At 46.7% G+C, this 27,663-nt stretch overlaps 3 protein-coding genes across 4 annotated transcripts; all 3 read right to left on the minus strand.

The window, feature by feature from the left end:
• Nucleotides 1-81: 81 nt before the first annotated feature.
• On the minus strand, nt 82-6,638 carry hprt1l (hypoxanthine phosphoribosyltransferase 1, like). 2 transcript variants are annotated; one of them, XM_056599763.1, is made up of 11 exons: nt 6,453-6,486; nt 6,325-6,352; nt 4,790-4,826; nt 4,440-4,546; nt 3,884-4,067; nt 3,593-3,658; nt 3,469-3,486; nt 3,257-3,339; nt 1,349-1,395; nt 939-1,015; nt 82-611 (listed from the first exon to the last, which is right to left on the minus strand). In XM_056599763.1, the coding sequence occupies exons 3-11, from the start codon at nt 4,805-4,807 to the stop codon at nt 564-566; spliced, it is 648 nt and encodes a 215-aa protein (XP_056455738.1). In that variant the 5' UTR covers nt 4,808-4,826; nt 6,325-6,352; nt 6,453-6,486; the 3' UTR covers nt 82-563. The 2 variants fall into 2 exon arrangements, with proteins under 2 accessions (XP_056455738.1, XP_056455739.1); XM_056599764.1 differs by lacking the exon at nt 82-611 and adding an exon at nt 1,140-1,258 and having other exon boundaries at nt 6,325-6,638.
• A 149-nt stretch (nt 6,639-6,787) lies between these two features.
• Nucleotides 6,788-11,512, minus strand: psmd7 (proteasome 26S subunit, non-ATPase 7). The gene is made up of 8 exons (XM_056599761.1): nt 11,333-11,512; nt 10,866-10,957; nt 10,575-10,667; nt 10,260-10,357; nt 9,959-10,039; nt 9,591-9,682; nt 8,238-8,436; nt 6,788-7,819 (listed from the first exon to the last, which is right to left on the minus strand). The coding sequence occupies exons 1-8, from the start codon at nt 11,404-11,406 to the stop codon at nt 7,556-7,558; spliced, it is 993 nt and encodes a 330-aa protein (XP_056455736.1). The 5' UTR covers nt 11,407-11,512; the 3' UTR covers nt 6,788-7,555.
• Nucleotides 11,513-11,949: 437 nt separating this feature from the next.
• On the minus strand, nt 11,950-26,785 carry zcchc14 (zinc finger, CCHC domain containing 14; the record flags this gene model as incomplete). The annotated part of the gene is made up of 12 exons (XM_056598709.1): nt 11,950-14,541; nt 15,136-15,777; nt 15,925-16,283; nt 16,359-16,482; nt 17,419-17,574; nt 18,758-18,879; nt 20,474-20,562; nt 20,749-20,943; nt 21,832-21,868; nt 25,430-25,497; nt 25,812-25,883; nt 26,687-26,785. Coding segments are annotated over 12 exons (2,019 nt in total), but the record flags the coding sequence as incomplete, so codon positions are not given.
• Between the last annotated feature and the right edge of the window lie 878 nt (nt 26,786-27,663).

The following is a 27,663-nucleotide window of genomic DNA, read 5'->3' on the forward strand; positions in this document are numbered from 1 at the left end:
TTTAACAATAAATACTTGACAATAAGCGCATTTTCAGTTTAAAATAAATGACTACAAAAGCCAATAAGTTAGAAAAACCAGCCACAATAGTTTATCTGCCTAAGCTTGAACCCGGGAGCTCCCAACTCGCACAGAGAGAGAACTCACATATATTGAAATGATGGACAGTGCTTAGGATTTAAGATTTGTATTTCTGCAAGCAGGTCCTTGATCATACAAGTACAATATTTAACAGTACATTCTGTCAGCCTTATGGGAGTAAATCAGAAATTTCAACCGGAACACATTTGCATTTCAACCATTGTTTATAGTTACAGGTATCACCATCCAGAAACATAAATACAAGAAAAAAATATTTTTTGTTTACAATCTCTATAAAGTAAAAAAAATATCCTGACAGACATCACATAAATAGCAAAACAAAAAAAAGACACAGGATATTTATAATGTACATATCGTATTTCTATTAAAAAAGGAAAAGTAACATTTTGGATAGATCCGTCAGTAAGTCAACAGAGCGTCCTGAGGTGTAACTGGTGATTCCGAGCCCGACCACTTTCTACTCAGACCTTGTACTTCTCCTTGGCTTCCTCCGTCAGCACGCAGATGTGCTGTGACACAACAAGAAAACACGTTGGAAACATCAGTCAGAGTGGAAGCGGACACACGTTAGACAGGCGTACACTAGACAGCGTCGAGGCCCATGTTACCACTAATGCAATTTATTAGTGATAAAATGACCCGTTGAATTCCCACTGCACACATTCTTATACGACTGTCTAGGTATAGTGGGTCTATTTGATCACAAAACAGCAAAGAAAGTGTTGTTTTTACGCAATGACTCATCTCTGGTCGTGACACTAGTATTACATGAACACTAAATACATATTGCCACTCCCCTTCCATTATATGAATGCCCATTACTTCAGCACACTCACATTGAGATCTCTGAAGTATTCGTTGTAGTCCAGCGCATAGCCCACCAAAAACTCATCGGGAACCTCAAAGCCAGTGTCTGAAAAACACCGTCATCAGTTATACAATATTTGAGAGAAGCATGTCATTCAGGAGTCCTGTGACAAATTTACATGGCAAGACAACCTTAGAGAGATTATGGGCTTTCCCGCTAAAAGCATTACCTAACTGCATGGATTAAGTGAATGTCCTAGGCATGTGGCACTCAAGCTTCAAATGTATACATCTCCAGATCGCATTAAATAAAATGGATGATGACACATGTGATGAATAGTCCGGAGAGCTGTATGCAGGAAAATAGTATGAGGAGTAAACTGGTGATCCAAAGAATATTGATGAAGACTTGGGATCAGAATCAACGACAGCTACTCACAGTCTGGCCTGTACCCACAACTCCTTGGGGTCCTCTTCACCAGAAGGCTTTGTTTGTAGAGCAGGCAGAGACCAAAAAAAAAAGCAGATAAAAAGATTTAGGTCAAAAGAAACCATTGTAATTCTTGGTTCAATGAAACTAACCAAGTACGACATGTTTTTGTCGTGTTATGAATTATTCCCCTTCTAACTTATGTCAGTTAAACAATTGGCGTTGACGCCAGAGACCTTCCAGTTTTTTTTGCAGAAAGCAAGATGCAGAACCTATAAAAAAACAAATGTACTACTCAAGTATGCATCTTTGAAGGTCTATTGTTCACTAGACAGACAGCACTTGTGAGTATACATGCGTCTCATGGCAGAGACTAGGGACTGACAATATATAGTTGGGTTGCTACAATTATTCTCCTTTATTCAGTAACATATTGAAGGTTTGTTTGATTTACTAATATATTTATATAATTTATATAACTATATATATTTATAGTATAGCTACAAAAAAATCTGGGCCAGATTTAAATCTTCTTTTTCCTTTACTTGTAGTGCTTCCTCGATGTTTAGGAATTTAGAGTTGCTAAGTCACACACAACTCATATGTCACTCCTCTGCCTAAGAATTAGGCAATATATGGGAGTCAAAGGAGCTTTGATTTCTATCAGAATCAATCTTATATTAAGTTTCTAGTTAACTGGTGTAAAGTATGGCTTATAGCAGGAGCAAAAAGCAGCATGAGAAACTTTGATGACAGTGTTTGAGCAACTGTGTTTTCATATCTTGGGTACTACCCTCTAGTTTGTTTCAGTCCATTAAATTTCAAATGAGAAAAACCCTGCCAGAAAAATGGAGTTTCCGGTTTAAATCCAAACTATTATGTTGACTCCAACACAACATGAGTACAGGCGTGCCACATGAGTCGGCCACTTAGCCCCTCTACTATAAACGTACAGACACTAGCAGACCCTACGACCTGGCTCTAGCTGCCCTTTTGCCTTGACGGAGCTAACTGCATACCCAGTTCCTTCAGCTGCAAAAACACCTTGATGACAACAAATAGACGGAGTAAACCCAAGATTAATATGGCTGAATTTGAGAGGTGGAGAGAAATGAAGAACTGTCCAAGCTCATTTGGCAGGAAGACTCCTAGGCTAGGCCGACCTGTTGCTATTGGCTTAAGCTGGCGAGCCAGAACTATTGCTATTGGCTTAGGCTGGCGATCCAGACCTGTTGCTATTGGCTAAGGCTGGTGATCCAGACCTGGGGTGTGGGGGAGGGGCATGGAGGGGGGGCTTAAGGGAGGGCTGGGATGATTTTGATTGGAAGCTTTCTAAAGCCATGGCTTACTGTCTGGTTAGGGTTAGGGTTATTGCCTGGTTTCTGTAAATTGCCAACCCTAGCTTTAAAACAAAAAGGAGTTTGCAATGTTGTCGTTCTATTCTGCAGAGTAAATGCTGGCATCAATTAGAGGGGCAGATCTAACACATTATCACTTTAAGCATTAAGCAATTCGTTAAGCAGGCCAATGTGAGGTGCTAAAGAGGAATTGTTCATTTGAAAGTCTAAAATAAACCCGGAAGGAAAACATGCAATGCAGACACCGGTATAGCAGAACAAGAGGACCCAAGAAGAAGGTGTTCCGGACCAACCCATAACAAGAACACAAGTGTCGTCCAACGTCAACCGATCCCTCTGGAGGGCGAGGGGAATAGCATCCACCTCCACACTTTAGTTAATGGCATGACAGATTAACTGGTAAGCACCTCCCTCCCTCTGCTCCCTCTTGTTGCCGTTCTAAATACAGCCCTTAAGTGGAGGGAGTCCATTAGCTATGAGCCCCCCCCCCCCCCCCATCTACAGAAACCGATCCACTGGAGATCTATGCTTCCACTCCCCGGCACGTCGCAGCTCTCACCTCACAACTTTAACCATTTTAGGATTGCATTCGTCTAGAAGGGCCAGCAGCGTCTTCATCGTCCTCCCTGTTTCCACGATGTCCTACAGGAACACGTGCACAGGACAGACAGAAGAGTGCAGGGCGGCTACGAATGCCGTGTTCATTCTTTGTGCTTGCATTCGTGTTTCACCGAATGCTAGAAATGCTCATAAATGTACTGTAGGTCTTACCTCAACTATCAAAACATTCTGTAGAAACAACGACAGATAAGGTTATTCAGAGAGACACATGGTATAATAATGTAGATGTTTTTGTATATAATAAATCTGCTACTATTAAGACATGTCTAGACACCTTCCCCGTGAGGCTGGACAGCTCATCCCCTCCTATCACTTTGACGCTGTTGGTGGATTCATCATTCTGAGGAGGCGAACCACAGAAGTGTACAGGAAACACGACTTCATCATTATCGAATAGAATCCCTCAACCTAATCAATACGATCCATTCACTTAACAAAATATATAGAGGTTATTTCACATTGTCATCAGGTATTTTACAATCAATTAAATTACTGCATTTCTCAGAGTTTCCAATCACATCAAACCAAGCCGTGTTAGGAAATTAAAAAAGCAGTGCTTGCTTACGCAGTAGCTCTTCAATCTAATGAAGTCGACCGTCAGCGGGACTGATTTATCACAGTTCTGATTCAGCACTTGGATGAAGTCCAGCAGGTCTGCAAAGAACTTGTAGCCCCCTTTGAGAACGCAGAGCGCCACTATGTGATGCCCGCCCATGTCTCTGATGATGTCCCGGGCCAGGCGCTCGGTCCTGGGGGAGGAGAAAGAGGGGCATGCAGTCAATATGAAAGGTAATAAATATGAGACACAACCCTTGCCATGACAATGTACATATTCTGTAACGCAAAGCAGCCCATGTTTTTTTTTTTGCAAATTTGCTGTTTGCCAAACTCCGCCTCCATGGTGCGCCTAGACAAGACATTTGTTTAACAAATGCCATGTTTGACTTGGCCGATATGTAAACCCAATGGTGGGAACTGAAATGTTGAGAAAATCGACCATATAAACTAGTCCCGGCAAATTACACTATTTAATTACATACATCGAGCATTTTAAGTGTTCCATAATCATTCAGACAAGATGTTTCTTAAATGGTGAATATCTTGGTCTTAATCGCTTTCACCTGTCCTTTATTAGCCCATGGGGAATGATGACCCTCTCCAAATCGTTTTCATAATGTTTAGGGACACAGAAAAGCTCCAGCTCGTGGCCCTTTTCATCATCAGCGATCTGCAAGACAGGTTGGATGCCTTCAGCTGCATGAGCTGAGAAAACACAAATGAAGCAAGCGTCCCTCTCCCAAGAAACACCGACTAGGATTGGAAGCAAAGCGACTACATATTATGCAATACCTAACGGCGTGAATGTTCCATCGACCTGTTTAACCGTTAGAGGATTCCGATAAGGCAGTGCCGTTTTATTAGAGAATAGTTAGCGAACATACGACCAGTTGACAACCAGAGTCATCCTTACCTGTAGAAAGGAAGCCATGTTGTCGTTCACCCTTGTAGTCACAGCCAGAGCCGGATTAAATAAATGGACTACACTAGGCAGACTGTATTTTTTGGGCCCCCCCCTCATCGATAACCTAACCTAACCCTAACACTTACCAAAGTTACTAATAAAAGTTAATTCACATTTTACATAGCGTAGTCTTTGGTTCCAAGTTGGTTATTTGTACGCCAAAATAAGTCATGTGTTGTATATTAAACAGTCTATCAGACTATTTTTTGATTTTTATTATTTATACGTTATTACACGGCTCTATTAAATGCTATTAAATTATCCTTATCTTATCCATTGCCAGTGTCATTGTTAAGGCAGTAGTCCCAGTAAATCACCAATAGGTGTCACTGTGTCAGCATTGCTATGTAAACAGAGCAAAAAAGATAAATGGAGTAAGCTATTGCATTTTGCAGAAAATCTTAATTAAATGTGTTGATTAAATTGAATAGTTAAATAAGTAGTCAAATATACAAAGACTAATAAAATATGCAGTCAGAGAAAGTGTGCTGTAGTGGTAAAGATGTTTATTTTCATGGACAAGCATCACCTATCTTCAATTTTCCAACACTCTCATTTAGCATGCTCCACTCAGGGATAATCTTCAGCCTTCCAGCACCACAGGCCTCCATTGCAGTAGAAACACATCTTGACAGCATCATCACGATCTTGTGGAGAAATAATAAAATGTATATATAAGCTGAAAGACAGCTGTTTGAGATTTGAATATACCGGTACTTGGTTTGTTCCTCATATTTCATTTCATTATAGTAGAAAGTATAGCCCTATATTATGCATTTAATTTATATGCATTCACTTTACTTATTAAGATTTAGATTTTTAAATGGAAAACTTACATTTACAGATGCTTTCTCCTGAGTTTTGATGAGGCAAAGTCCTCTATAATGTCTTCAAAATCCAGGGAGGTTGTAAATCTATTCTCAATTGCCAACAGGGCAAAGGCATTCTGTTTTTTTTCTGTTACTGTTGCTCTCCGGTATGTTTTCACTCGTTTCAACGTAGAAAATGACGGCGCTGATGTTGACGGCGCCACAGCGTCTTCCGCTGTCTTCACAGCTGTCGGACGGCTGCCCGACAGAAACTTCTGTAAAGCCCCCCGCTGTTTCTTCTTTTGTTCCTCTTCATTTTTTTCTTTTTATGTTTTGCCGCACCCGAAAGCATCTTGAATGTTAGCCTACTCAAGAAACGACCTGCCTGCTAGCTTTATTGTTCCGCTTAGTCTTGACCCGCTGACCTCCCCTCGGACTTAACTGATTGGCGTTAATGTGACGTAACGTTAAGATAAACAACGTCACTATTTTTAGTTAATTAATATATATTGATATATTATCACTGAAATAAATAGTAGGCAGGACATTTGTATTGGCTATTTCATTTTTTTTTTTTTTTTTTATTTATTTATTTTTTTACTTCTGTCTGGCCCCCCCCCCGCCAATCAGGCCCTAGGCACGTGCCTAGTTTGCCTTTGGGTTAATCCGGCTCTGGTCACAGCGGTATCCAGGCTGCCATAATCTAGGGAAAAGAGCGTTTGTTTACTTGACGCGCTCTTCCGGACCGACGTTATGTGATTAGTACGTACGATGCGCTCTCTCTGCAGAGATTTAACCCTTACGTCAAAATCCCCTTTACCGACTGGGCAATCTCATTTCGCCTTCGCTAATTTATACGCCAATACCGTAACCATTTATTAGATACGCATCTCGGTTTATGCTGTAATACACTGCAATTTAAATGTGAGGATTTGTCGCAATGTTTTTTTGTTCCTATTGCTTAAGCAGTTTTCTTTTGAATCTGGCAATGGACGGGTCCCGTTTCTAATTTAGTCCTCTTGACAACCGTGACCTCAAACTGTATGGAAAGCCCGTCAATATAAAATAAATAAACACATGCCTATGGAATAAATACATTATATGAATCATGAAATAAATAAATCCAGCATTTTATAGATAAAGATTTACGTAAAAATGTAAATGATTCAATAGTTTAATAATTTGTAATTTCAGAGTCATTTTAGTCCCCGTTCATATCAGAGATGGTATTAAAGAGCTGGAAAATATATATACACATATTTTAAAATAATAACGTTATTTCATCTATGCCAATATTTTTTGGGATATTTGACCCTCATTAAGGACTTTCTTTATTGACTTAACTGGCCTTCCATGAACCGACACCGTTGTAGCCGACACTGTGCATCGATGCACATGAACGGGCCACGTATTGATCCGTTTAAACCAAGGCAGGGACCGACCTAGACCCACATAATCAATAACATTAACTCTTGAGTAAAACATTAAAGTGAAAAAAAACATGCATAGAAGACCAAAACAATTGTAACTGGAAACAAAAAACTTTAATAGGTTGGATTTATTTAGCGATACAGAGAAAAAAAAAAAGCCATCTTACAAAAACAAAAAAAAAAAGAGGTGCTTTACATCAGCGAGAGCCGACTATGAAAACCGAATGGACGTGATTCCATAGCAAAAGACACCAGACCCTCGCAGCCCATCTTCTTCCACACAATAACAGTCCTGTGAGCGCAGTTCGTGACCTCGAGGCAGAATCTCAAATGACACCGTTCCTCATATAGAGTGCTACTTCTATTTCCAGAGCCACGTGTACAGACGCAGACACGGCCCAGGAAGCGGAGAGTAGAGCACCGTGCACGAGGAGAGCGGACGATTTGAGATGCGGCCGTAGAAAACGACAAATTAATCATTTTTTCCTCTTGTCGTCTTTGCTGGTGGTGTCCCCCTTCTCCTTGTCGTCCTTCTTCTCCTTGTCGTCCTTCTTCTCCTTGTCATCCTTCTTCTCCTTCTTGCCCTCCTCCTTCTCCTGGCCCTCCTTCCTCTCGGCGTCGCGGTTGGAGATCTTGTTGTTGATCAGGTTGTGCAGAGCCACCACCGAGCGGATGAGGGAGGCCAGGTAGACCACCAGCATCTGGTCGTTGGTCTTCAGGTAGAAGGCCTTGGTGAACTCCTGCACGAGACAGATCAGGACGTTGAATGACTGGTGTATTGTAGGCTGGATGGCTGGGGACAGCCATAGACCACGAGAAACTAAATAATATTAAATGTGTATTTGAATATTATTACATTTATTACTTTTATTTTTTCCATTATTTAAACCGGCCCCATGTCCATTTGTACTGCTGATTCTTACTCCATTAATCATGATCTGACTCAAATTCTCCAGGATAAAACATGGCAATAATGAGTCAATCCATCCAGGGAATGTGATAAAGTTATAACTGTAGCTCAACCCCAAGCAGTGTTGAAACAGGGGGATCGTTTCATCTTTATTTCATAAAGATGCAACTATTTCGATGTTGACAAAGCAAAACAATTTGAACACCAGTCTTGAACATCTGTCATGGTGAACACCAACAGCATCTTACCAGGAGATTAACGTCTGGAAGGAGGTTGAAGACGTCTTGTAGATGGTAGATGATGGGGTGGTTAATGGGCAGCTTTCCGGCCACCACTCTCTCCAGGTAAGACCGGATGTCCAGCAGCTTGGAGTTCAGTCCCTTCAGGCCATGCACCTGGTTGGTGATGCGCTGGGACAGAGTGCCCACTGTGGTGTCCTTGATGTCTCTGTGGAGGGATCAGGAGGATGAGAAGGCGGCCTCCTCCACTGCACATGCTGGCAGAAGCAGCGTTGATGTTGGCACCGGAGGAAGCCCTCGCAGCGTAACAGTGTGGATGTTCACAAGTGGGGGTGGAGAGTTCTGCAGACCAATGGCCATTTATATGCAGGATTTTTCCTGCAAACCCGATAGTCCAGGCATTTATTGCTGCAGTTCGGTTGTCTCACCAGCAGGTGCCGCTAGACGATCATTATATTAGATTATCCAATGGCTGGGGAAGATTTGATTAACTTCAGCAGTCATAACTAGACTGAAGGTATCCAAGAAAACCTCATCTAAGATAGCAATAGATGAGATGTTTTGTGAACAATCTCATATAGATTTTTTTGGCCCCAATTAATTATAACCATTGTAGTTGGAAATTATTATCAGGCCTAAAAAGATGTTTTGTTTGGTTCCGGTTTCCGACCGACCCTGTCAATTTATGTGCGACCCAAATTATTTTATGAGCAAGGATGAGCGAATTTTCTCGTTTTTAAATGAAAACAACCTACCTATCATTCGCTACCGCTGAAAAAAATAAATAAATAAAAAATAAATAAATTCCCTACCTACCCATGACGTCAACTGACAACCAACAGGAACCAACATTTTTTTTTAGGCCTCAGCAACACATCCACAACTATTCAATGATGGCAACTATAAGTTGATGAAAACAGCTGCACCACGAAATGATCAATGATCATTTATCAGCGTTAGAGACTTTGCTATTGGGGTCCAAAAAGTTCAAGTTTCCACGTTAAAACACCATACATAATTGCCATCTTAAAATCCACTCAAGAAACCAATGTCATTCTACTCGCTAGAAACAAGGGTGTACGTGGCTGTAGCTTCTTCACTGTGCTAAGCAGCTGGCCCAGCGCACACCACTTCATATCTGGACGAGGGACTGGGACATTGAGGATGGAGATGCATCCTCATTAATATGTTTCTGCAGGTACCTGCAGTACAGCATGCCGTGCCTTTAGTGAGCAGTAGAAACACACCAGAGCGTGAACAGTGTGGCACAGAGCAGCAGCGTGTGTGTCGGTGTTCACAGCGTGTGCGTCGGTGTTCACAGTGTGTGCGTCGGTGTTCACAGCGTGGAGGGGGTATGCGTACCTGAGCAGGTGCTCTACGCCCACCTCCTCCGCCTCCTCAGCTCCGATCTCGCTCGTGACGTGCTCGAACGTCTTGGATGTTGGGGTCCCGTCCTGAAAAGGTGACACAACATCGACATGAAACATGGAATAAAATGATTCATTCTCTCAGCAAATAGATATGGGCCGGGTAATCAAATTATGAATTACAATTTCAATGTCTTAACATGTTTAGTCCAGGACTCAAGTTAAATTCCCCTCAGGCAATGAAGTGTAAACTGACAACAGGAAGGACAGGGTTTGCTGCCGTTCCCAGACTGACAGCAACGACAAAAATAACTAAGTTAGGTCAGTGCCTGCATGGGGATCTAAATCAGATGGGTCACCTACATCATGGATCTCTTCCACAGAGATGTAGGCCTCCGTGGGAAGCCCCAGGTCTTTTGGCTTCACATCGATGATCACCAATACCTGTTCAGGGGAACAATATGAGCTATGCATTCATCAGGAGAAAGGGGTTTAATAAAATCATAGAATCCGGGTTAATTAAGTATTTTAAAGACTGGGGATATAATTAAACAATAAATATCGCATGTCACCTCCTTGAGGAACTTATTAAAAGAGGGAAAACTTTAATAACCATGACAGCCCTACACACACACACAAACATAATGGACAAAAATAAACCCACCGAGTTTGTGCAGTACTGCTTGACGAGTTCATTTATGGCAATGTCATTCTTATGGAGTTTCGGCCCTGTATGGTACCATCCAACTATTCTTTCTCGGGCTGTAAAAAGGGACAGAAGACCATTAAGTAAAGGCAAGCAATTAATATAGCCCAGAATGGGGAGTCTTGATACATGTACATTGCAAAGAAAGTCATACAGAGATACATAGAAACATATGTAAAATATAAGAAATTGGGAGTACATAAACAAACTTAAAGTATATTAGTAGAGCCCATCTAAATACAAGATAATTCCGAAACTTAAAAATTGACCTACCATTCACTTTTTTAAACATGCCATACATGTTCTCCAAGTAGTCATGGTCCAAGAACCAGACAGAATCATCCTTGTCATCCTCGTCAAATGGAACTGTCCAAAACAAACACAGATAAGACCAGAGCATTAAGGTTATGAAGTTCGGAATATGTTCATGTCTGTATTTTAGAATACTTGTGTGTATTGTCACCTGTCAGTCTGGTGTACAACCGACATTTGGCCATAAAACTAAAATACTGTGGTGCGCAAATTGTACGCATCATAGTGCTGCTGTCACAATCACACACTTACCTGCAAAACTGTTTGACACATCAAGAATCTTCTTATGCCAGGATCCAAGCAGAACTCCAACCACTCGCTTCTGATTGCCAACCTTCCCTATTCTGTTAACATACACAAGACACAAATAAGACGAGTTTTAGAGTTACTGTGAACCATTTGAGAATTAACCACCACTGAGAGTATTACCAGCCATTAACAAAATAATTTGGATGTTGTCCTAATTGGGGATCAAATCGCTTGTTGTTATTGTTATTGATTTAAATTGGCCTTACAGTTGTTACGATAGTCATACATTGTTTGTGTCCAACTCGTCCAAGCTAAACGCGTAGCTCGCTAACAGCTAGCCCGTCTCTGTGTGAGTCAATGCGGTTCTGACTCAGCACGGCTAGCCGTAGCATAGCATGTAACTCGGCATGAACGTGAGCCGAGTCGAACGTCAAAATGAGTTGGTAATCAGTAAAGTGAAACAGACATACCTGTTGAAGTGGTCCACCACGCTGAGCAAGACCAAGGGATGGACAACAACATTTTCTACCGCTAAGTCCGGCATTTTGCAGTCACGGATATCAGTCCACTACCGCTACTGACAATGAAGTCTATCAGCTACAACGGCCGAGCCTCACTTCCGCTGACGCGCTCTAGTTTCCGTTTCTCATGGCAACGGAGGCAACAGCGTCGCAAAGTGGGAAAAGTTAAGTGTTCCGGGAGAACAAATCTTTTACTTTAAACAATCAATGGATTCCCACCTCTATTGCAATGCTGGACTAAATGTTTGAACTTCAAGATGACTAGGATTTGTTCAAGTCTGAATTCAGCAAAAGGGTCTGACTTAAGAGCTCAGTCATCCCTGATCAGGTCTGTCATGCAGCTATTACTGCCCCCTTTGGTCGGAGGATGTATTGTATTTTATTTCAGAAGTCACAGGCTTATTATAAATATATGAAGACTATGTATACTGTCATGCATAACAAACATTCAAATCAATTCATATTAGTAACTTGTTGAGGGTGCAAAAACATACAATAATAAAAAAAGCTCAGAGAATTCAAACATTCAAGACTAGTGAAGATTCCCTTCCATTACCACGCACACACACACACACGTTGTCAAAGCAATTTTTATTTATATCAAAAGCTGGAATACATTAAAATATTCATCTGTTGGAAAATATAACACCAGTTGTTGTCATTGCCCTGCAGCGATCAATATACATCTATTTAAAAAATACTGTACACAACTGCAGTGCCAACGAAATCATGATTTGGGTTTTTCCAAAAATTCAGACAAGCAGAGATTCTGGTCTGCAGACTTGGTTTATATGGTTAGATTTCCCTTAGGTTCAGACGTTATTAGCCAAAACGTAAACTTGCTTATTATAGTGCCCCCATCTGAATTTGTTTTCTCAATCATTTCCCATCAACACTGCTGGTGAAGAACAATCCTAAAAACATGGTGAAAGCAACAGTAGCTTTTAGATGCAGCATAATGAATAAAACATTTTTGACAATCTTATTTCTTCTGGACTCTTTAGACTTTGGAACAGAAAACAACATAGAAAATCCCAAGAAATTACAAATTATTTTGTAATTTTAATGTGAACATGACATGCAATTAGTTCCACAGAGTTGAAACCTGTTGTTTTAAATATACTCTCCCTATGTACAGCGCCCTCCAGGGGCGCATGATGGCATCTGCAGGACCAGCTGTCCTTGTGTCGGAAAGTTGTCGGGCCCTGCCGGACAACTTATGTATTGCAAAACACTTATACATACACACACACACACACACACACACACACACACACACACACACACACACACACACACACACACACACACACACACACACACACACACACACACACACACACACACACACACACACACACACACACACACAGGAAAATGTGCTTTTTAACAATGCAATCAGAGTTGTTTGCTTGAGATAATCAACCACCAACACATTGAACCATTGTAAAAGTTAGTCAATAACCTGATACTAAAAGTTAACATACCCATTTCAGATACTGATATACCCTTGACATAAAATAAGTATGTCAAGGGTAATGTATAGAACGCCGGTCATTATCGGGAAAATAAGCCCCGACAGGGCAAACCGACGCGCAGCGGAGGTGTCTTGCTTCGCCCTGAAGGGGCTAATTTTCGATAAAGGCCGGCGACGTTCTATACATTATCCCGCTTATTACACGGCTACTTGGCAAAAACGAAAAAATAACTTCCCATGGTGTGTCTTTTTACAATTTATTTGTTACCAGCATTCGTAGTGTTTATCAGCAGAGAAATAGTCCGCCAAAGACGTTGACGTCGCTTAGCAACCGAAGACGCTGGGGTTGACAAGTTACCGGACTACTTGCGGAGTGATACCAAAGACGTCATTAGAGGCAAAAAATCCTTTGTTTTCCTTGACAGCGGTCAATTATACTTAGCAACGGTGAATTATCAAATATAATTCACCGCCGGAAGTTGTGAAGGGCCCATACAAGTGAACGGAGCGTTCCACGGCGTTGAGAAGACCCGTGTAATAAACACAAATAATCTGGGCTGTGATGACAAAGGATGCACAAATTGTACTACTCAAGCTATAAAAAAGAAAAAAGTAATACATTGAGGTGACCAATGGCAACATGTTCAAATAACTTGTAAATCCTGTTACGGAAAGTAAAAGAAAAATGCAGATTAAAACATCCTAGGTTTTTAACTGCCTCCCTTATAAAGAAGAATGCATTTGAATTCTGAATAAATCTTTAGTTTTTTCTTCATATTTGTATGTTCTAATCTATATTGCTTTGGTTCCATTCAAGACTAGCAAGGTATGAACTATCCTTGTCAATATCTTCAATACGCATGTACATTTATTTTTAATTCTTGAAAAGTCAGCAAAATGAAACATTGCTTTGTTTCTGTATAACCCAAGATCTGAATAGTTCCAGTTTAAAATTGCATGTCAATGTGCGATCAAATAATAATATTATAAATAGAATTGGCTTTCCCAAATTTGCATTTGACAAATTATCTTAAAAAATGTATGATTTACTGTTATATAACAAATTACATCCATAACAAAAATCGCCCTAAATGAGTTGTTGCTGATGCAGCAGGTACAGACCATAATATTTGGTAGGGCAGAACAGTGCAGACCTCAGCTCTCCAGAGCTCTCTCTACTGTATTCTCTACCGTATTCTCTACTGTATTCTCTACCGTATTCTCTACTGTATTCTCTACTGTATTCCCGCTTCTGGGCAGAACAGAGCCCAGGAGCAGCTTGTAGTGTGAGTTGTGATGAAGGAGGGACAGAGAGAACAGAGTAAAGCTCTTCCTCACACCACATGAGATCAGTTCCCGCCTGACTCTTTCAGCATGGTTACAAATATACAAGGAGTTGATTGGACGACAGGTGTGCTGAGCTACCTGCCCCCATTCCGATCCCGAGGATATCCGTGATGTCATGTCTCTACGATACAGAGGTGATGAAGAAGGCTTGGGATGGATAGTTAAAGTGGGTCAAGTACTTTCCCATAAAATTCCCATTATATCCAACAGTCTCTAGAAGTTTACGCCAACTTCCCCCCATACTTTGGCTGCAGGGTTGGGGATGAGGGGGGACTGTGTCATTCCCCAGATTCCTGAATGTCAGGGCGGGGGATGTACTTGAGTCGAAATGTCCCTGTAGATCAGAGCAGACACAACAAAAAGGATTCATGAATTAAAGCACCCTCCTTGTACTGCCAGTGCAAAACCTTTACCATGGTTAATATCCCTCCAAAATCCAATGTTCGGAAATCAGACTAGACATAGGTCGAACATTGTCCAATAGAAACTGAAGGATTGGGTTTGTTGTGTATACTTACTTTGAAGTCTGAATCAACATTTCTTCTAAAATTGTATTAAAGAATATGACAAAAATAATATTATTTAAAATAAAAGGTAAGCAACAGTGTTTTACTATTCAAACGGTATCCTGACGTCCAACAACAACCAAGTCATTTGAAGCAAAATGGAAGCCAATAAACATTCCCAGAATTTGAATCTTACAACACAGCTACGGAGTCCATTGACGATCCTGTTGTCCATAACTTGGACAATAAACCATGACTATAACTAGATTCAGACTATAACGAGAGAGATCTGTTGCCAATGTTATGCCAACGATATACTGCATATCAGTTTGCAAAATGCCTTTTCTGAGGACTGTTCTCATCTTCTCCTTTTAGTGAATACGAACTGGCCCTAACCTAACCCCCCCCCCCCCCCCACTCACCTTGCTGGGCGTCCATGGGGGGCTGTCTGCAGTCCTCGGCCCGGTGCCCGCCCACCCCGCAGTTGTAGCACGACAGGCCGCCCGCCGGCCGCTTGGGGGCGCCGTTCCTCTGCGTCTCCGGCGCCGTGTACGCCCCGCCCCCCCCGCCCCCCCCGCCGCAGCCGTGCTGCAGCGGGGGGGGCGGGTGCAGGTCATGTGACAGCAGGCCGTGGCGGTACAGCGCCTGAGGCGCCACCAGCGGGTAGGTGAAGGGTCCCCCGCCGGGGGCGCTGCCGGGGGACGGCGAGGAGGAGGAGGAGGAGGAGGAGGGCGAGGGGAGCAGCGGGCTGAAGTGCAGCACGGGGCCAAGGGCGAACAGCGAGGGCCCCGCCCCCCCCGCCGCCGCCGGGAAGGGCCGCAGGTAGCCCGCCGCCGCCGCGTAGCCCGGCAGCGCCCCGAACGCGCCGCAGCCGCCACCGTGGCAACCGCACGCGCTGCAGGGGCACGCCGACGGGGGGGGGTGGTGGCCCACCCCGTTGTTGGCCCCCCCAGGGGGGGGGCCGTCCAGCGAGGAGGAGCAGGAGGAGGAGGAGGAGGCGGAGGAGGGAGGGGAGGGGGAGGGGCTGGCCGTGACGGCGGGGGCGGAGCAGTAGCTGCCCGGCGCTGGGTTGATCCCGGTCGCCATGGGAACGTAGCCGGCGCCCCCCCCTCCTCCTCCTCCTCTTCCTCCCCCTCCGGGGGAGGAAGAGGAGGAGGAGGAGTAGGGGGCGAAGCAGGAGGAGGAGAAGACGGAGGAGAAGGAGGCGGCGCCGGCGGGGTAGGAGTAGTAGGCGGCCGGGGCGGGGGCGGAGGAGAGGTGGAAGTGGACGGGGGGGCCGTGGGACGCGTGCTGCAGGCTGCTGGCGGCGGGGGCGAGGGCGGAGCTAGTGTCCATCATCAGCCCCACGGCCCCGCCCCCCATCAGGCCGCGACACCCCCCCGGGTCCTGGAGCGCGTCCAGCCGCAGCCCCCCCGGGCCGGGACCCCCGCCCGGGCCCGGGGGGGCCAGGCCCGCCTTGGTCCTGTCGTCGGGGCCCATGGGGAGGGGGCGGAGCTTGCGCGGCGAGGTGAGGGCCAGCAGCGGGTGGTGGTGGGGGTACCCGGGGTGGGGGGGGTGCAGGGAGGCCAGGCTGAAGACCGGGTGGCACGGGGAGGGGGAGGAGGAGGAGGAGGAGGAGGAGGAGGAGGAGGAGGGGGCGGCCGACGGAGGGGGCGCTGGGAGTGGGGGGGGCGGGTCGGTCTGGACGGGGAGGACCTGGGCGGTGGGACGTCCCGCGCTGGAGCCCAGCAGCAGCAGGCAGGCGCGCTCCTGCTCCGGCCCCCCCAGCGCTGGAGGATCACAGCATGAGGAGGGCGGGGTTACACACAACATATACAGAGAGATTTACATTTACAACATCATTCAGGGCATCCAGCAGACGCTTTTATCCAAAGCGTCTTACGATAAGTACATTGGTCGTAAGAAGTGAAACATTATATCGCTGTCGGTACATAAAGATGTTCAGAGAACCAATCGCTAGGCTAACCCATCCTGGTATACAGCAGTGACAGAAGCTACTGATAGACGCACACTTTGTTGACCCCCAGGGGAAAGTCAAGGTCGCAGTAGCTTGACCACATCACCCACAACATAAACAACATCAAAGATCCACATGGATGATATGGACCATAAAATAAAAGGTGCTCTTGGAGAATGTGTGTCATGATGGTAGTACACATAAGTACGCATGCACCTTATATACAGTATCGGGTTCTTTCAAACACCAAACTAACTTCTTTCAGAAAGTAATGTATACATTATGACACGACAATTCCATGCTTTTCTAATTATTTTTGTCTAAAAAACTGATCTGATGATGACACCCCCAAACATCTTTGATATATGTCCGTGAGCATACATAGGACCCGTCTGGAATCAATCGACTCAATGTCATATATCTGTTATGATGGCTCGTGACTTATTGTTGTCACGAGCCAGAGACACACACACACACACACACACACACACACACACACACACACACACACACACACACACACACACACACACACACACACACACACACACACACACACACACACACACACACACGAAGGCTGCTCTCTAGGCCTTTCAATTCAAACAGGCCACACTAAAACCCCACACCAGACAAAAATAGAAACCACACACAGCCACACACAGACACACACACACACACACACACACACTACTGTTGTGAAGGTTTTCCCATGACCTGTTGACGGTGGTTGGACACAAAGACTTACGTCTATGAACATCCTTAGTCCTGTCGAAAGCTGTGCTCCGGCGCAACGGGGACCGGGGGGAGCCCAGCGAGCTGGAGTACCCAGAGGAGGAGCTCCCGTCTCTGGATACGGGGATCCCCTGGTGGTGGGCGCCGGTTTCCACATCCACCCTCAGCTCTGCATCAGAGATTAAAGGTGCAATAGGTCAGACTGAACAGCTACTATTTAGGCCCAATCCCATTTCTACCCCTTACCCCTTCCCCTTACCCCTTCAAGACAAGGGGGCGGGGTAAGGGGAAGGGGTAGAAATGGGATTGGGCCTAAAGATTAAGGTGCAGTAGGTCAGACTGAACAGCTACTATTAAGGATTAAAGGTGCAGTAGGTAAGACTGAACAGCTACTATTTTAAAGGTGCAGTAGGTAAGACTGAACAGCTACTATTAAGGATTAAAGGTGCAGTAGGTAAGACTGAACAGCTACTATTAAAGATTAAAGGTGCAGTAGGCAAGACTGAACAGCTACTATTACAGATTAAAGGTGCAGTAGGCAAGACTGAACAGCTACAATTAAGGATTAAAGGTGCAGTAGGTAAGACTGGACAGCTACTATCAAGGATTAAAGGTGCAGTAGGTAAGACTGAACAGCTATTATTTTAAAGGTGCAGTAGGTAAGACTGAACAGCTACTATTATGGATTAAAGGTGCAGTAGGTAAGACTGAACAGCTACTATTAAAGATTAAAGGTGCAGTAGGCAAGACTGAACAGCTACTATTACAGATTAAAGGTGCAGTAGGCAAGACTGAACAGCTACAATTAAGGATTAAAGGTGCAGTAGGTAAGACTGAACAGCTACTATTTGACTGACATTCCATAGCCATCCGTCAGTGAAAGGGAGGTTAATGCGTTGTGGGAACATCTGTTTCGAATTCGCCGCGCCTGCCTGTTTGAGGCCAATATAGATTTACAACAGCTCAGGGCTCATTTCTGACATTTCTGGGCATCTAGTCCCTGATTGGTTCAGGGAATCCATCTAGCATGTTAATCCCAGATGTGTGAAATGCAATACTTCTCAACGGTGGAGAACATTGACATGGAGCGGGCACACGTTTCTTGAGTGTTTTAGATTCAAAATATTGCTCTCTTCCGCTGTTTTCTTCTCTCTCTCTTAACTCGAATCATAGCCACAGCATCTTTAAGTCACGGTGTCCCACATTCATAATAACAGGTGAGATGGGTCGATTGTTTTTATGTCCAATAGTGGAAGACTTGTGGCTCTTGGAAAGCGAGCGCATTGAGATTGGCTGAGACCCAGAGAGTGTGTATAATAGTCTGATCACACAGAATAAGAACACGTTTTTACCTCCGGTGGATGCGGGATGTGAGGAGGGCCTCATGTGGCTGGAGGGCGTAACCATAGCGATGCCACCACAGGAGCCCAGGAACTGGGGGGCACCATAGCGCTTCTCTAGCTTCATCTCCCGGCTACACACACACACACACACACACACACACACACACACACACACACACACACACACACACACACACACACACACACACACACACACACACACACACACACACACACACAAGCAGAAAATAACACAAGTAATAAGCAAACAAACGCAGATACTTATTTACGGGTAATGAATACATTCACTTTAAGTGACCCTCAGTGGAGCCTTTCCCCAGAGACGTCGCTGTAGGACAAACATAGCTGTCATTCATAATATTAACACTAATAACGGGTCTGTCATTCAGGGTACCAGGGCCCGGATAGCAGACTGCATCTTCACTAGTTCACGCTTCTGCCTGCGCACTATCCTAGCTCCTAATTCAGGAGAAACACTGCAGGAGGCTGACGTGTTTCAGGGTATTCCATTGGTCGTCCGCTGCCGGTGTCCTTGACGGCCAGCAGAGGGAGCCACCCTCACGCGCCCGCTGCCCTCTGTGCATGCTTTGTTCTCATGATGCAAGGCTGGAGGAAAAGCCAACCCTGACATATTCCTCCACAGGGAAAACCGCAGCTCAAAAGTTTCCATTTCCCTGACTGTGGTACACACACACACACACGTGTATATAATCACAAACCCACAGCAAGGCGCGCACACACAAACACACAAACTACACTGCACAGAGTACACACAACTTTTCCCTCTCATTCATGGTGTCATTAATGCCTGTGTGTGTGTGTGTGTGTGTGTGTGTGTGTGTGTGTGTGTGTGTGTGTGTGTGTGTGTGTGTGTGTGTGTGTGTGTGTGTGTGTGTGTGTGTGTGTGTGTGTGTGTGTGTGTGTGTGTGTGCGCGTGTTTTCCTTTTGTTCCTTTGTGTGCATGCCCGTGTCCATGCATGGTTGCATGTTTTCCTCTCAGGTGTTCTCCGGGATATGTCTTATCTCCCGCTATGCGGTGAGTAACAGTTAACCATTGACACCATCGGCGTTCAAAAAAAACCCACCGGACTGCTTATCATTACCTTGATCGACCTGTAAATCAGTACCAGGAAACACATCCGCTGGCCTGAAGCAAGCCTAAAGACTCTGACCACCGCCAAAAGAAACAAGCTTGTAATGTAAATTTAGAGCATTAGAAGCATTCCACACGAACCCCAGACTCAACACATTATCTGTATGAGCGACCGCCGGGGGGATTTCCACAGCTGATAAAATAATTACATTTCTTACCATAACTTTTTTTTTATTACTGTCAGTTGATTCACAAACTTCTTACAACCTGGTAACAACAAAATATAACAGTGTGTGTGTGTGTGTGTGTGTGTGTGTGTGTGTGTGTGTGTGTGTGTGTGTGTGTGTGTGTGTGTGTGTGTGTGTGTGTGTGTGTGTGTGTGTGTGTGTGTGTGTGTGTGTGTGTGTGTGTCTGCCTGTCTGTCTGTCTGTCTGTCTGTCTGTCTGTCTGTCTGTCTGTCTGCCTGCCTGTCTGCCTGCCTGCCTGCCTGCCTGCCTGCCTGTCTGTCTGTCTGCCTGCCTGCCTGCCTGCCTGCCTGCCTGCCTGCCTGCCTGCCTGCCTGTCTGTCTGTCTGTCTGAGTGAGTGTGTGTGTATGTATGTTTGGACTAACTTCTGCAGCTCCAGCTGGGTCTTCAGCTTCTTCTTGGCTCCCTGGGTGAGGTCATACTTATTCAGGTCCTCCTCCGTCAGCGCGAGGAACTGGTGGAAAAAGGGACGACACGGAGGAAGAAACCGAAAAACAGCATCAACAACAGAGAAAAAAAACACCTATGACAGGTGAACCCAGTCCTTAGGAACACAACAATCAGCCCCACAGGTCACGCGGTCATTCAACACATCCGGCGCAGGAGAAGGCGCCACTGGCGGCCGTGGCTGCGCCCTCACCTCGTCCATGCTGAGCTGCTTGAACACAGGGTAGTACTTGTGCAGCCGCAGCCGCCGCAGCCAGTCCAGGATGCCGTTGGGCTCGGGCGCGGGGCCCTGTGAGGAGGGGGCCGGGGGGGCCGCGGGGGCCGCGGGCAGGCAGTGGGAGAGGGAGAGGAACTGGGCCCCGGTGGTCGGGGCGAGGGGAGGGTGACCCTGGGGGGAGTGGCCGTACGAGGGGGAGGAGTGGGGTACGGCGGGGTCGGTGATGGACACCGCCACGGAGGAGGAGCAGGAGGAGCAGGGGGAGGAGGGGGAGGAGGGGGAGGAGGCGCTCTGCAGGGGCGCCGGGGGGGGGAGGAGGGGGAGCCTCTGGGGGGAGTGCTGTCCGGGGGGGACGGAGGGAGCTGACGGGGGGAGGGAGGAGAGCTGGGGGAGGGAGCGCGTCAGGAAGGAGCTGTGGAGGCTCGCGGCGGGCGGGATGCCGTACGCCGTCCTGGGGGGGAGAGAGAGAGAGAGAGAGAGAGAGAGAGAGAGAGAGAGAGAGAGAGAGAGAGAGAGAGAGAGAGAGACAGAGAGACAGAGAGAGAGACAGAGAGAGAGAGAGACAGAGAGAGAGCGAGAGCGAGAGCGAGAGCGAGAGAGAGAGAGAGAGAGAGACAGGCAGACAGACAGACAGACAGACAGAGAGTGGGTGAGTGCCATCTCCTGTTGCGTAACGCCACCTGTATTTACCCAGCAAAGGGTTTTTTGCTTTCCTTCAACTCCCTCTGAAGCCTTATAATGTCTGGCTGTTAGGTGGGCTCACACAAGCAACAATGCCCCAATAACGAATGACAAGGCAGGCGTGCAGAAGTTACAGAAGACTTCCCATGCACTGCTGCCAAAGCAGTGCATGGGAATCAAAGACATTGCAGTCTTTGATTCAATGTCCAACGTGAGCATTGAAGGTGTCCATGCCTTATGGGTCATTGGATCCACATTCTTCACCTTTGGCCCATTCCCCTATGCTAGGGTGTCGGCCACCACGTTGTGTAACATCCAGGCGATAGTTTGCCGGGTCGGTAACGCACACACACAGAGGGACAAGAAGAGCTCTCCTACCTGCTGGCTCCTTGGTACTGCAGCAGACTCCCCAACTCTGAGGGAAGCAAGGAAAGATAATCAAACAAACTGCTCAACCGCTAGGCTATCAATGCTACTTCAATTACATTTGAGTTTTCTCGTTTCTCATCCGGGATTAGTAAAGCACATCATGTTTTAGTTGATCAATGATCATAATTAGAATTCAGAATTAGAATTAAAATTCAGATTGGAATTAAGTTACACCAAAGAAATTGTGAATTACTATAACGTCTTGATGTTAAGTAGGCACATATTTCCAGCACAGGGTTAGCTGTTTTCAATTATTTAAACGTTTTTCTTCGCAATTGAAGTGAGAGTAAATTAAAACATTAACCTGCCCATTAGCGAAAATGCTGTTTATCCGCAATAGAAAAAAAAAATCCTAGAAGCCCATGTACAGAACAATCTCTAGAGAGCAAAATAATGTTTGTAAAGAAGGCAATGAAGCCCGATAGTGCGGCAATCTATCCTGTTGTTCAGTTAACACACATCAGTGAGCCCTTACAAATGGGTCGAGAAAGAATCAGCTTAATCATTCCCATCTGGGTGGTGTGCAGCTAATGCAATTAAAACCATTAAACCAGCTTTAAATACACCTACTGGTGCGTCGTTTTATGGCTCAATTCAAATAGTTTCACCCATGGTGTGTGTGGGCAATAATCCTAATTAAAGTGCACGTTTTTTCGCCAACCTGTGAGAGTCGGCCGGGGTTACAACAGCTCCCTCTCCACAAGGTGGAGGGAGAGACAGACACACACGCACACGCACACACACACACACGCACACACACACGCACACACACAGACACACACGCACGCATTGAAACACACACACGAGAAGGCTGCTCTCTAGGCCTTTCAATTCAAACATGCCACACTAAATTCCCACACCAGACAAAAATAGAAACCACACACAGACAGACACACACACACACACACACACACCCCTCCGCTCTGTCACCTCTCTACGGCCAAAGACCCAAGCCCTCCTTCTCTCCCCCCCACCACGACCTTCAACTCTACCCAGATCGCAAAACCAGACGCCAAGAAAGCAGCCAGTGAGAGCAGTTCCTCCTTGACCGCCTGTCAGCAGCCTGAACCTCACACCTCCTGCCTCATCACGTCCTGCGTTCCTAACATCCCGATACCGAACACAAACTGAACTCAGTGGTGTTTTGCACCCGTTTGACCAACGTTCGCTAATAGTGGAGGTGTCAGCATGGAAGCAGTCTCCAAGTGCCTCTCAAGCTGCTCAGAAGCAGTTATCTACGTAGACAATGGTGACCGGGGGGGGGGGGGGGGGGATTCTATGTTTGCGTGTGATCCATGCACCAGTAAATCAACATAGCATAACATACAACATAATCGTAAGCTCATTAACACTCCTATGTTGAACAGCACAGTGCCACTCCCACTGGCCCACACCAGGACGGCTTCCTGCCACTACTATGTGGCAAAGAACACGCTGTACAGTGCAACCCTAGCCGAAGGATCAGCAGCTCTGCAGCATCACGCATAGCCCGCGATCCTCACTTCCTGCCAAACCCCACCCATGTCCCGCCCACCGCCTGTCAGCCAATCGTCATGAGCCACCGACGAGAAACAAGCACCAATCATCCTCACAGTGACTTACTGGTGCTGCAGGTCAGGGCGCAAGGTGCCGGGGCCACGGGGGCCACGGGGGCCACGGGGGGCGACGGGGGGGAGGGAGGGAGGGAGGGGGGGGAGGAGGAGAGAGAGGGGGGGGGTGTGGGTGAGGGAGGCGAGCTGGCCGTGAGGAAGAGGAGGACACAGCGGTGCTGGAGGACGTGACTGGACAGCGCTGTGAGACACCTGCACACACACACACACACACACGCACACGCGCACACACACACACACACACGCACACGCGCACACGCACACACACACACACACACACACACACACACACACACACACACACACAGGTGAGTCGGACAGAGAGGATTAGCAGCTGGACACAGAGGCAGCAACAGACGAGACAGACAGACAGACAGACAGACAGACCGACAGACCGACAGACCGACAGACCGACAGACAGACAGACAGACAGACAGACAGAAAGACTGAGCGGGGTCATACGGAACCGATATACACTAAATGATTCACAGACAGACGAAAAACAGTTCTAGGAGGGGGAACATTATGGGCAGTGACATCCAGCCTGCTACTACAAGACTTTAAAGGTCCAGTGTTTAGGGTGTAGTAGCCACTAGCGGTGGGGTTGCAGAATGACCGAATCCCCCCCACCCGCCCTTTCCAACGACCAGGGTGGCCTGGACTTCGTGTATCATCGACCGTAATCTGAATCACACCCAACCAATAACAATCGGGTACCCTTGTCACAGTCGACCAGGCCACTGCCTTTGCAGCAGGACGTGGCTGAGCCAGCAGCCTGTGTCTCTCACAAACAGTCCTTGCGTTGCATCCAGAGTGAACCCACATTCAGAGGCTTGATTGCAGTCGGCGCTACTACAATCCAATGTTTACACGTACTGTGGTGGGTGAATGTAGGTTGCTTTTAATAACATGAAGCTGTGCAGTTGCAACTCGTTCATTTCAGATGCCAACTGCCTCAGGACGAGCGATGAACTACTTTGAGTTATCAAACAGGGAAAATACCTGGAAACTAACGTCTCCAGAACGTGGACGTATCAAAGAAAAGAATGCACCCCCCCCCCCCCCCCCCCCCCCACTTATCATAATCCCCCTCATCGGCCAACGCCGATTTGCCACACTAATTTACACTTGGATTACAAACAGAAGCTGAATTTTCATTGAATCCTCTTAAGGACGCTGAGCATAAGACCGTGGGTGATCTGAGACGCCTCGAGGAGAGAGGATTGGGCTCCTCGGACCCCATGAGGCCACCTCTATGCAGTGTGTGATGTCCATGTCCGAGAGGGGGTTAAGCTTCTAAGACACACATATATGACGCCATGGTGTGTGTGTGTGTGTGCGTGTGTGTGTGTGTGTAGCTCTGTCTTATGCAGCGGTTCACGTCGATATCCGCATCTGAGCGAGGGCTAGGCTGTGAGGACACTCTATAAACATCATACTTTGTGGGGAAATTTGGAACTCTGTCTGGCCAGCGATTTATATTGATACCCGCGTTCGAGGGGGTTAAGGCTCTCGGATGCATGCTAACAGCTAACGGCATGGTTTGTGGTGCGTTTCATATACAAAATGGCTGATTATAACACTCCTACACAGCACTGGAATCACCAATGGGTGTCAGCGTTGGGAGAACACGCCCCCTCCTTCCTACAACACAGGCTAGATCCGTTCGTCTGTTCTACTGTAAAAACATGGCTATAAAAGGTACAAATACACAACAGTTCTTATTTTCATGGGATTAATGACAATTTTCATGGGCAATTAAAACGCATGAAATACATAAGTAAGGGATATAATATCACATTTCTGTCGGTTCCGCTAGAGATGTCACCCAATTCTACATACTGTAGCTGAGGTCAAAGTTACAAACCTGTGGCTCATTAAAGCTTTTGAAAACAACGCAGCCGAGTTAAGGTTGTACAAAGAAGAGGGGTTCTTACCTGGGGTCCGGCTCCAGGGGGGGGAGGGACAACTTGTCGAGTCCTTCCTCAGGAAACGCGTCGGCTAGCTGAAAGAAAAAGTGCCCGAAAAATGAGTCAGACAGACCATAAACTGCTGAGGTTGCACGCCCAACTTCTGCATGGCCTCGGCCCATATAGAGGAACCGTGTGTATTGGTGATGAACGGTTGGTCTGCAGGTTCATTTGAATGCAAAATATACAATACAATAATTCCTGAAGAAAGTGTGCCAAACCCACTAAACTGTTTCTTAAAGTACAGTTGAAAGATAAGATGGCACAGAGAATTTACTTTTTTGTTTTGAGTGCGTGTGTGTGTGTGCGAGCGTGTGTGTGTGTGTGTGCGTATGTGTTTTTGTGTGACCTGGGAGAGTAGCTCTGTCACTTCCTGCCGAGTTCTGACCACAGACGAGACACAGCCATCCAACCAGTGGGCCTAGGTCAGAGGAGGGAAGGAGGGGAGGAGAAAGGGAAGGAAACCAGGGAAGGAGACAGAAGGAGACATGGTCATGATCTGGAGGAAAGCTGGCATGAATGTGCTTCCTTGTTGAATTATGCAAGAAAAAAGTATAAACATGAATAACTTACAATACATTATAACACAAGCATTTGCACACACACACACACACACACACACACACACACACACACACACACACACACACACACACACACACACACACACACACACACACACACACACACACACACACACACACACACACCGGATGGAGTTGGAGGAAGAAGTGGTTTACTGAGTGAGGAGGAAGAGGAGGAGGAGAGGTGGAGGTGAGGAAGCTCGCCAGAGCGGCAGAGCTCCAGGGGTAGAGTAGGGAGTGGGAGGAGTAGGGAGTGGGAGGAGGAGGCGCAGCGCTCAGAGAGGAGCGGGGTCATTAACGTTGGAGGAGAACATGAGGTTCAGCATGAGGGAGTTCAATCAGAGCGGCAAAGAACAAAACCAAGAGAAAGAAAGTCACGCCGCTGGTGCTTGTTCAGTATCTCCCAAACACAACCATACAGATAGGTGTGTGTGTGCACACGTGTTTATGCGTGTGCGTGTGTGTGTGTGTGTGTGTGTGTGTGTGTGTGTGTGTGTGTGTGTGTGTGTGTGTGTGTGTGTGTGTGTGTGTGTGTGTGTGTGTGTGTGTGTGTGTGTGTGTGTGTTCGCGTGTCTGTATGCATGTGCGTGCGTGCGTGCGCGTGTGTTTGTGTGTGCGTGCGTGCGTGCGCGTGACCCACCTCAAATACGTGCTCTCCGTGGTGGTCATCGGTGGGCGAGGTGAATCCCCGTACCGCCACCCTCTCGACCCCCACTGTGAGAAGGGAGGCGGAGGACGATCAACGATCAATAACAGAACGGACGCGTGGTCACATGACCACAAAGCTTTAACAGATCCAGCCCTTATTATTATTATGATGCATTCTGGGACGAGGATCAGGAGGAACTGTGTGTACGCGTGAGTCGGTCAACTGTCAGGCATGTTGCTCCACTCACTATGCTTAAGACTGGGCTATGACTATGCTACAAAGAGAGCTAACGTATTGCACCGCACAAATCGACCGATTTAAGTCCACTCCTGAACAGTCCGGTCTCCCCTCAGAGCCGCGCGGGCAGCCCGTGAGGTGGGTCTGTCCGTCTGTCCGCACGCCGCCCGGCGTGCCGGCCGTACCAGCGGGCTGAGGTCAGTGTGACGCCGTCTCCCATTACCCGCGGCGTTCTGACCCAGATACGGAGCGCCTTTACGACCCGTCTGCCAGTCAGCCGGGCGGGTGTCTGTACCAGGGGCCGGGGCCCGGGGCTCCAGCACACCCAGGCTCTGGCCTGCCCCGTCCCCGTGCCTCCAGCCCCTCTCTGGGGCTACACAGAGACACTGATCCCCTGGTGGAGCCCCCCCTTACCTGGCCTGTCTGCAGCTAGAGGCCAGTTGTGTCTGCCGCCATGTGCTGGCTTGCTCAGGCGTCTGCGAGAAGTCGATCCGAGCGCTTCCACCGTAGTAAAAAGACATCAGTCTTAAGAGAGCGAGAGTGAACGGTAATTTGACTCTCCCGCAGCCTCGTGTGTGTCGGTGTATGTGTGTGTGTGTGTGTGTGTGTGTGTGTGTGTGTGTGTGTGTCTTGCTGTTTGCGTGCGTGCGCTAATTCTCCAGCTTTTCATTCCCAAGACTTCTGAAGGCCGATTCTCTCCGTTTAAAGCCACATTAAAACATGCAGCAACA

This window comes from Gadus chalcogrammus, chromosome 9 (genome assembly GCF_026213295.1).
Source record: "Gadus chalcogrammus isolate NIFS_2021 chromosome 9, NIFS_Gcha_1.0, whole genome shotgun sequence".
Lineage (NCBI taxonomy): Eukaryota > Metazoa > Chordata > Actinopteri > Gadiformes > Gadidae > Gadus > Gadus chalcogrammus.

Coding starts and splice junctions, on each gene's coding strand:
- hprt1l (XM_056599763.1), bottom strand. Junction 3,659..3,883: donor TTAGATTGAAGAGCTACTGC/GTAAGCAAGCAC, acceptor TCGCCTCCTCAG/AATGATGAATCCACCAACAG. Junction 1,016..1,348: donor TTGTGGGTACAGGCCAGACT/GTGAGTAGCTGT, acceptor GGTGTTTTTCAG/ACACTGGCTTTGAGGTTCCC.
- psmd7 (XM_056599761.1), bottom strand. CDS start 11,406: ATGCCGGACTTAGCGGTAGAAAATGTTGTTGTCCATCCCTTGGTCTTG. Junction 10,358..10,574: donor CATGTTTAAAAAAGTGAATG/GTAGGTCAATTT, acceptor CCCTTTTTACAG/CCCGAGAAAGAATAGTTGGA. Junction 9,683..9,958: donor CTGTGGAAGAGATCCATGAT/GTAGGTGACCCA, acceptor TCACCTTTTCAG/GACGGGACCCCAACATCCAA.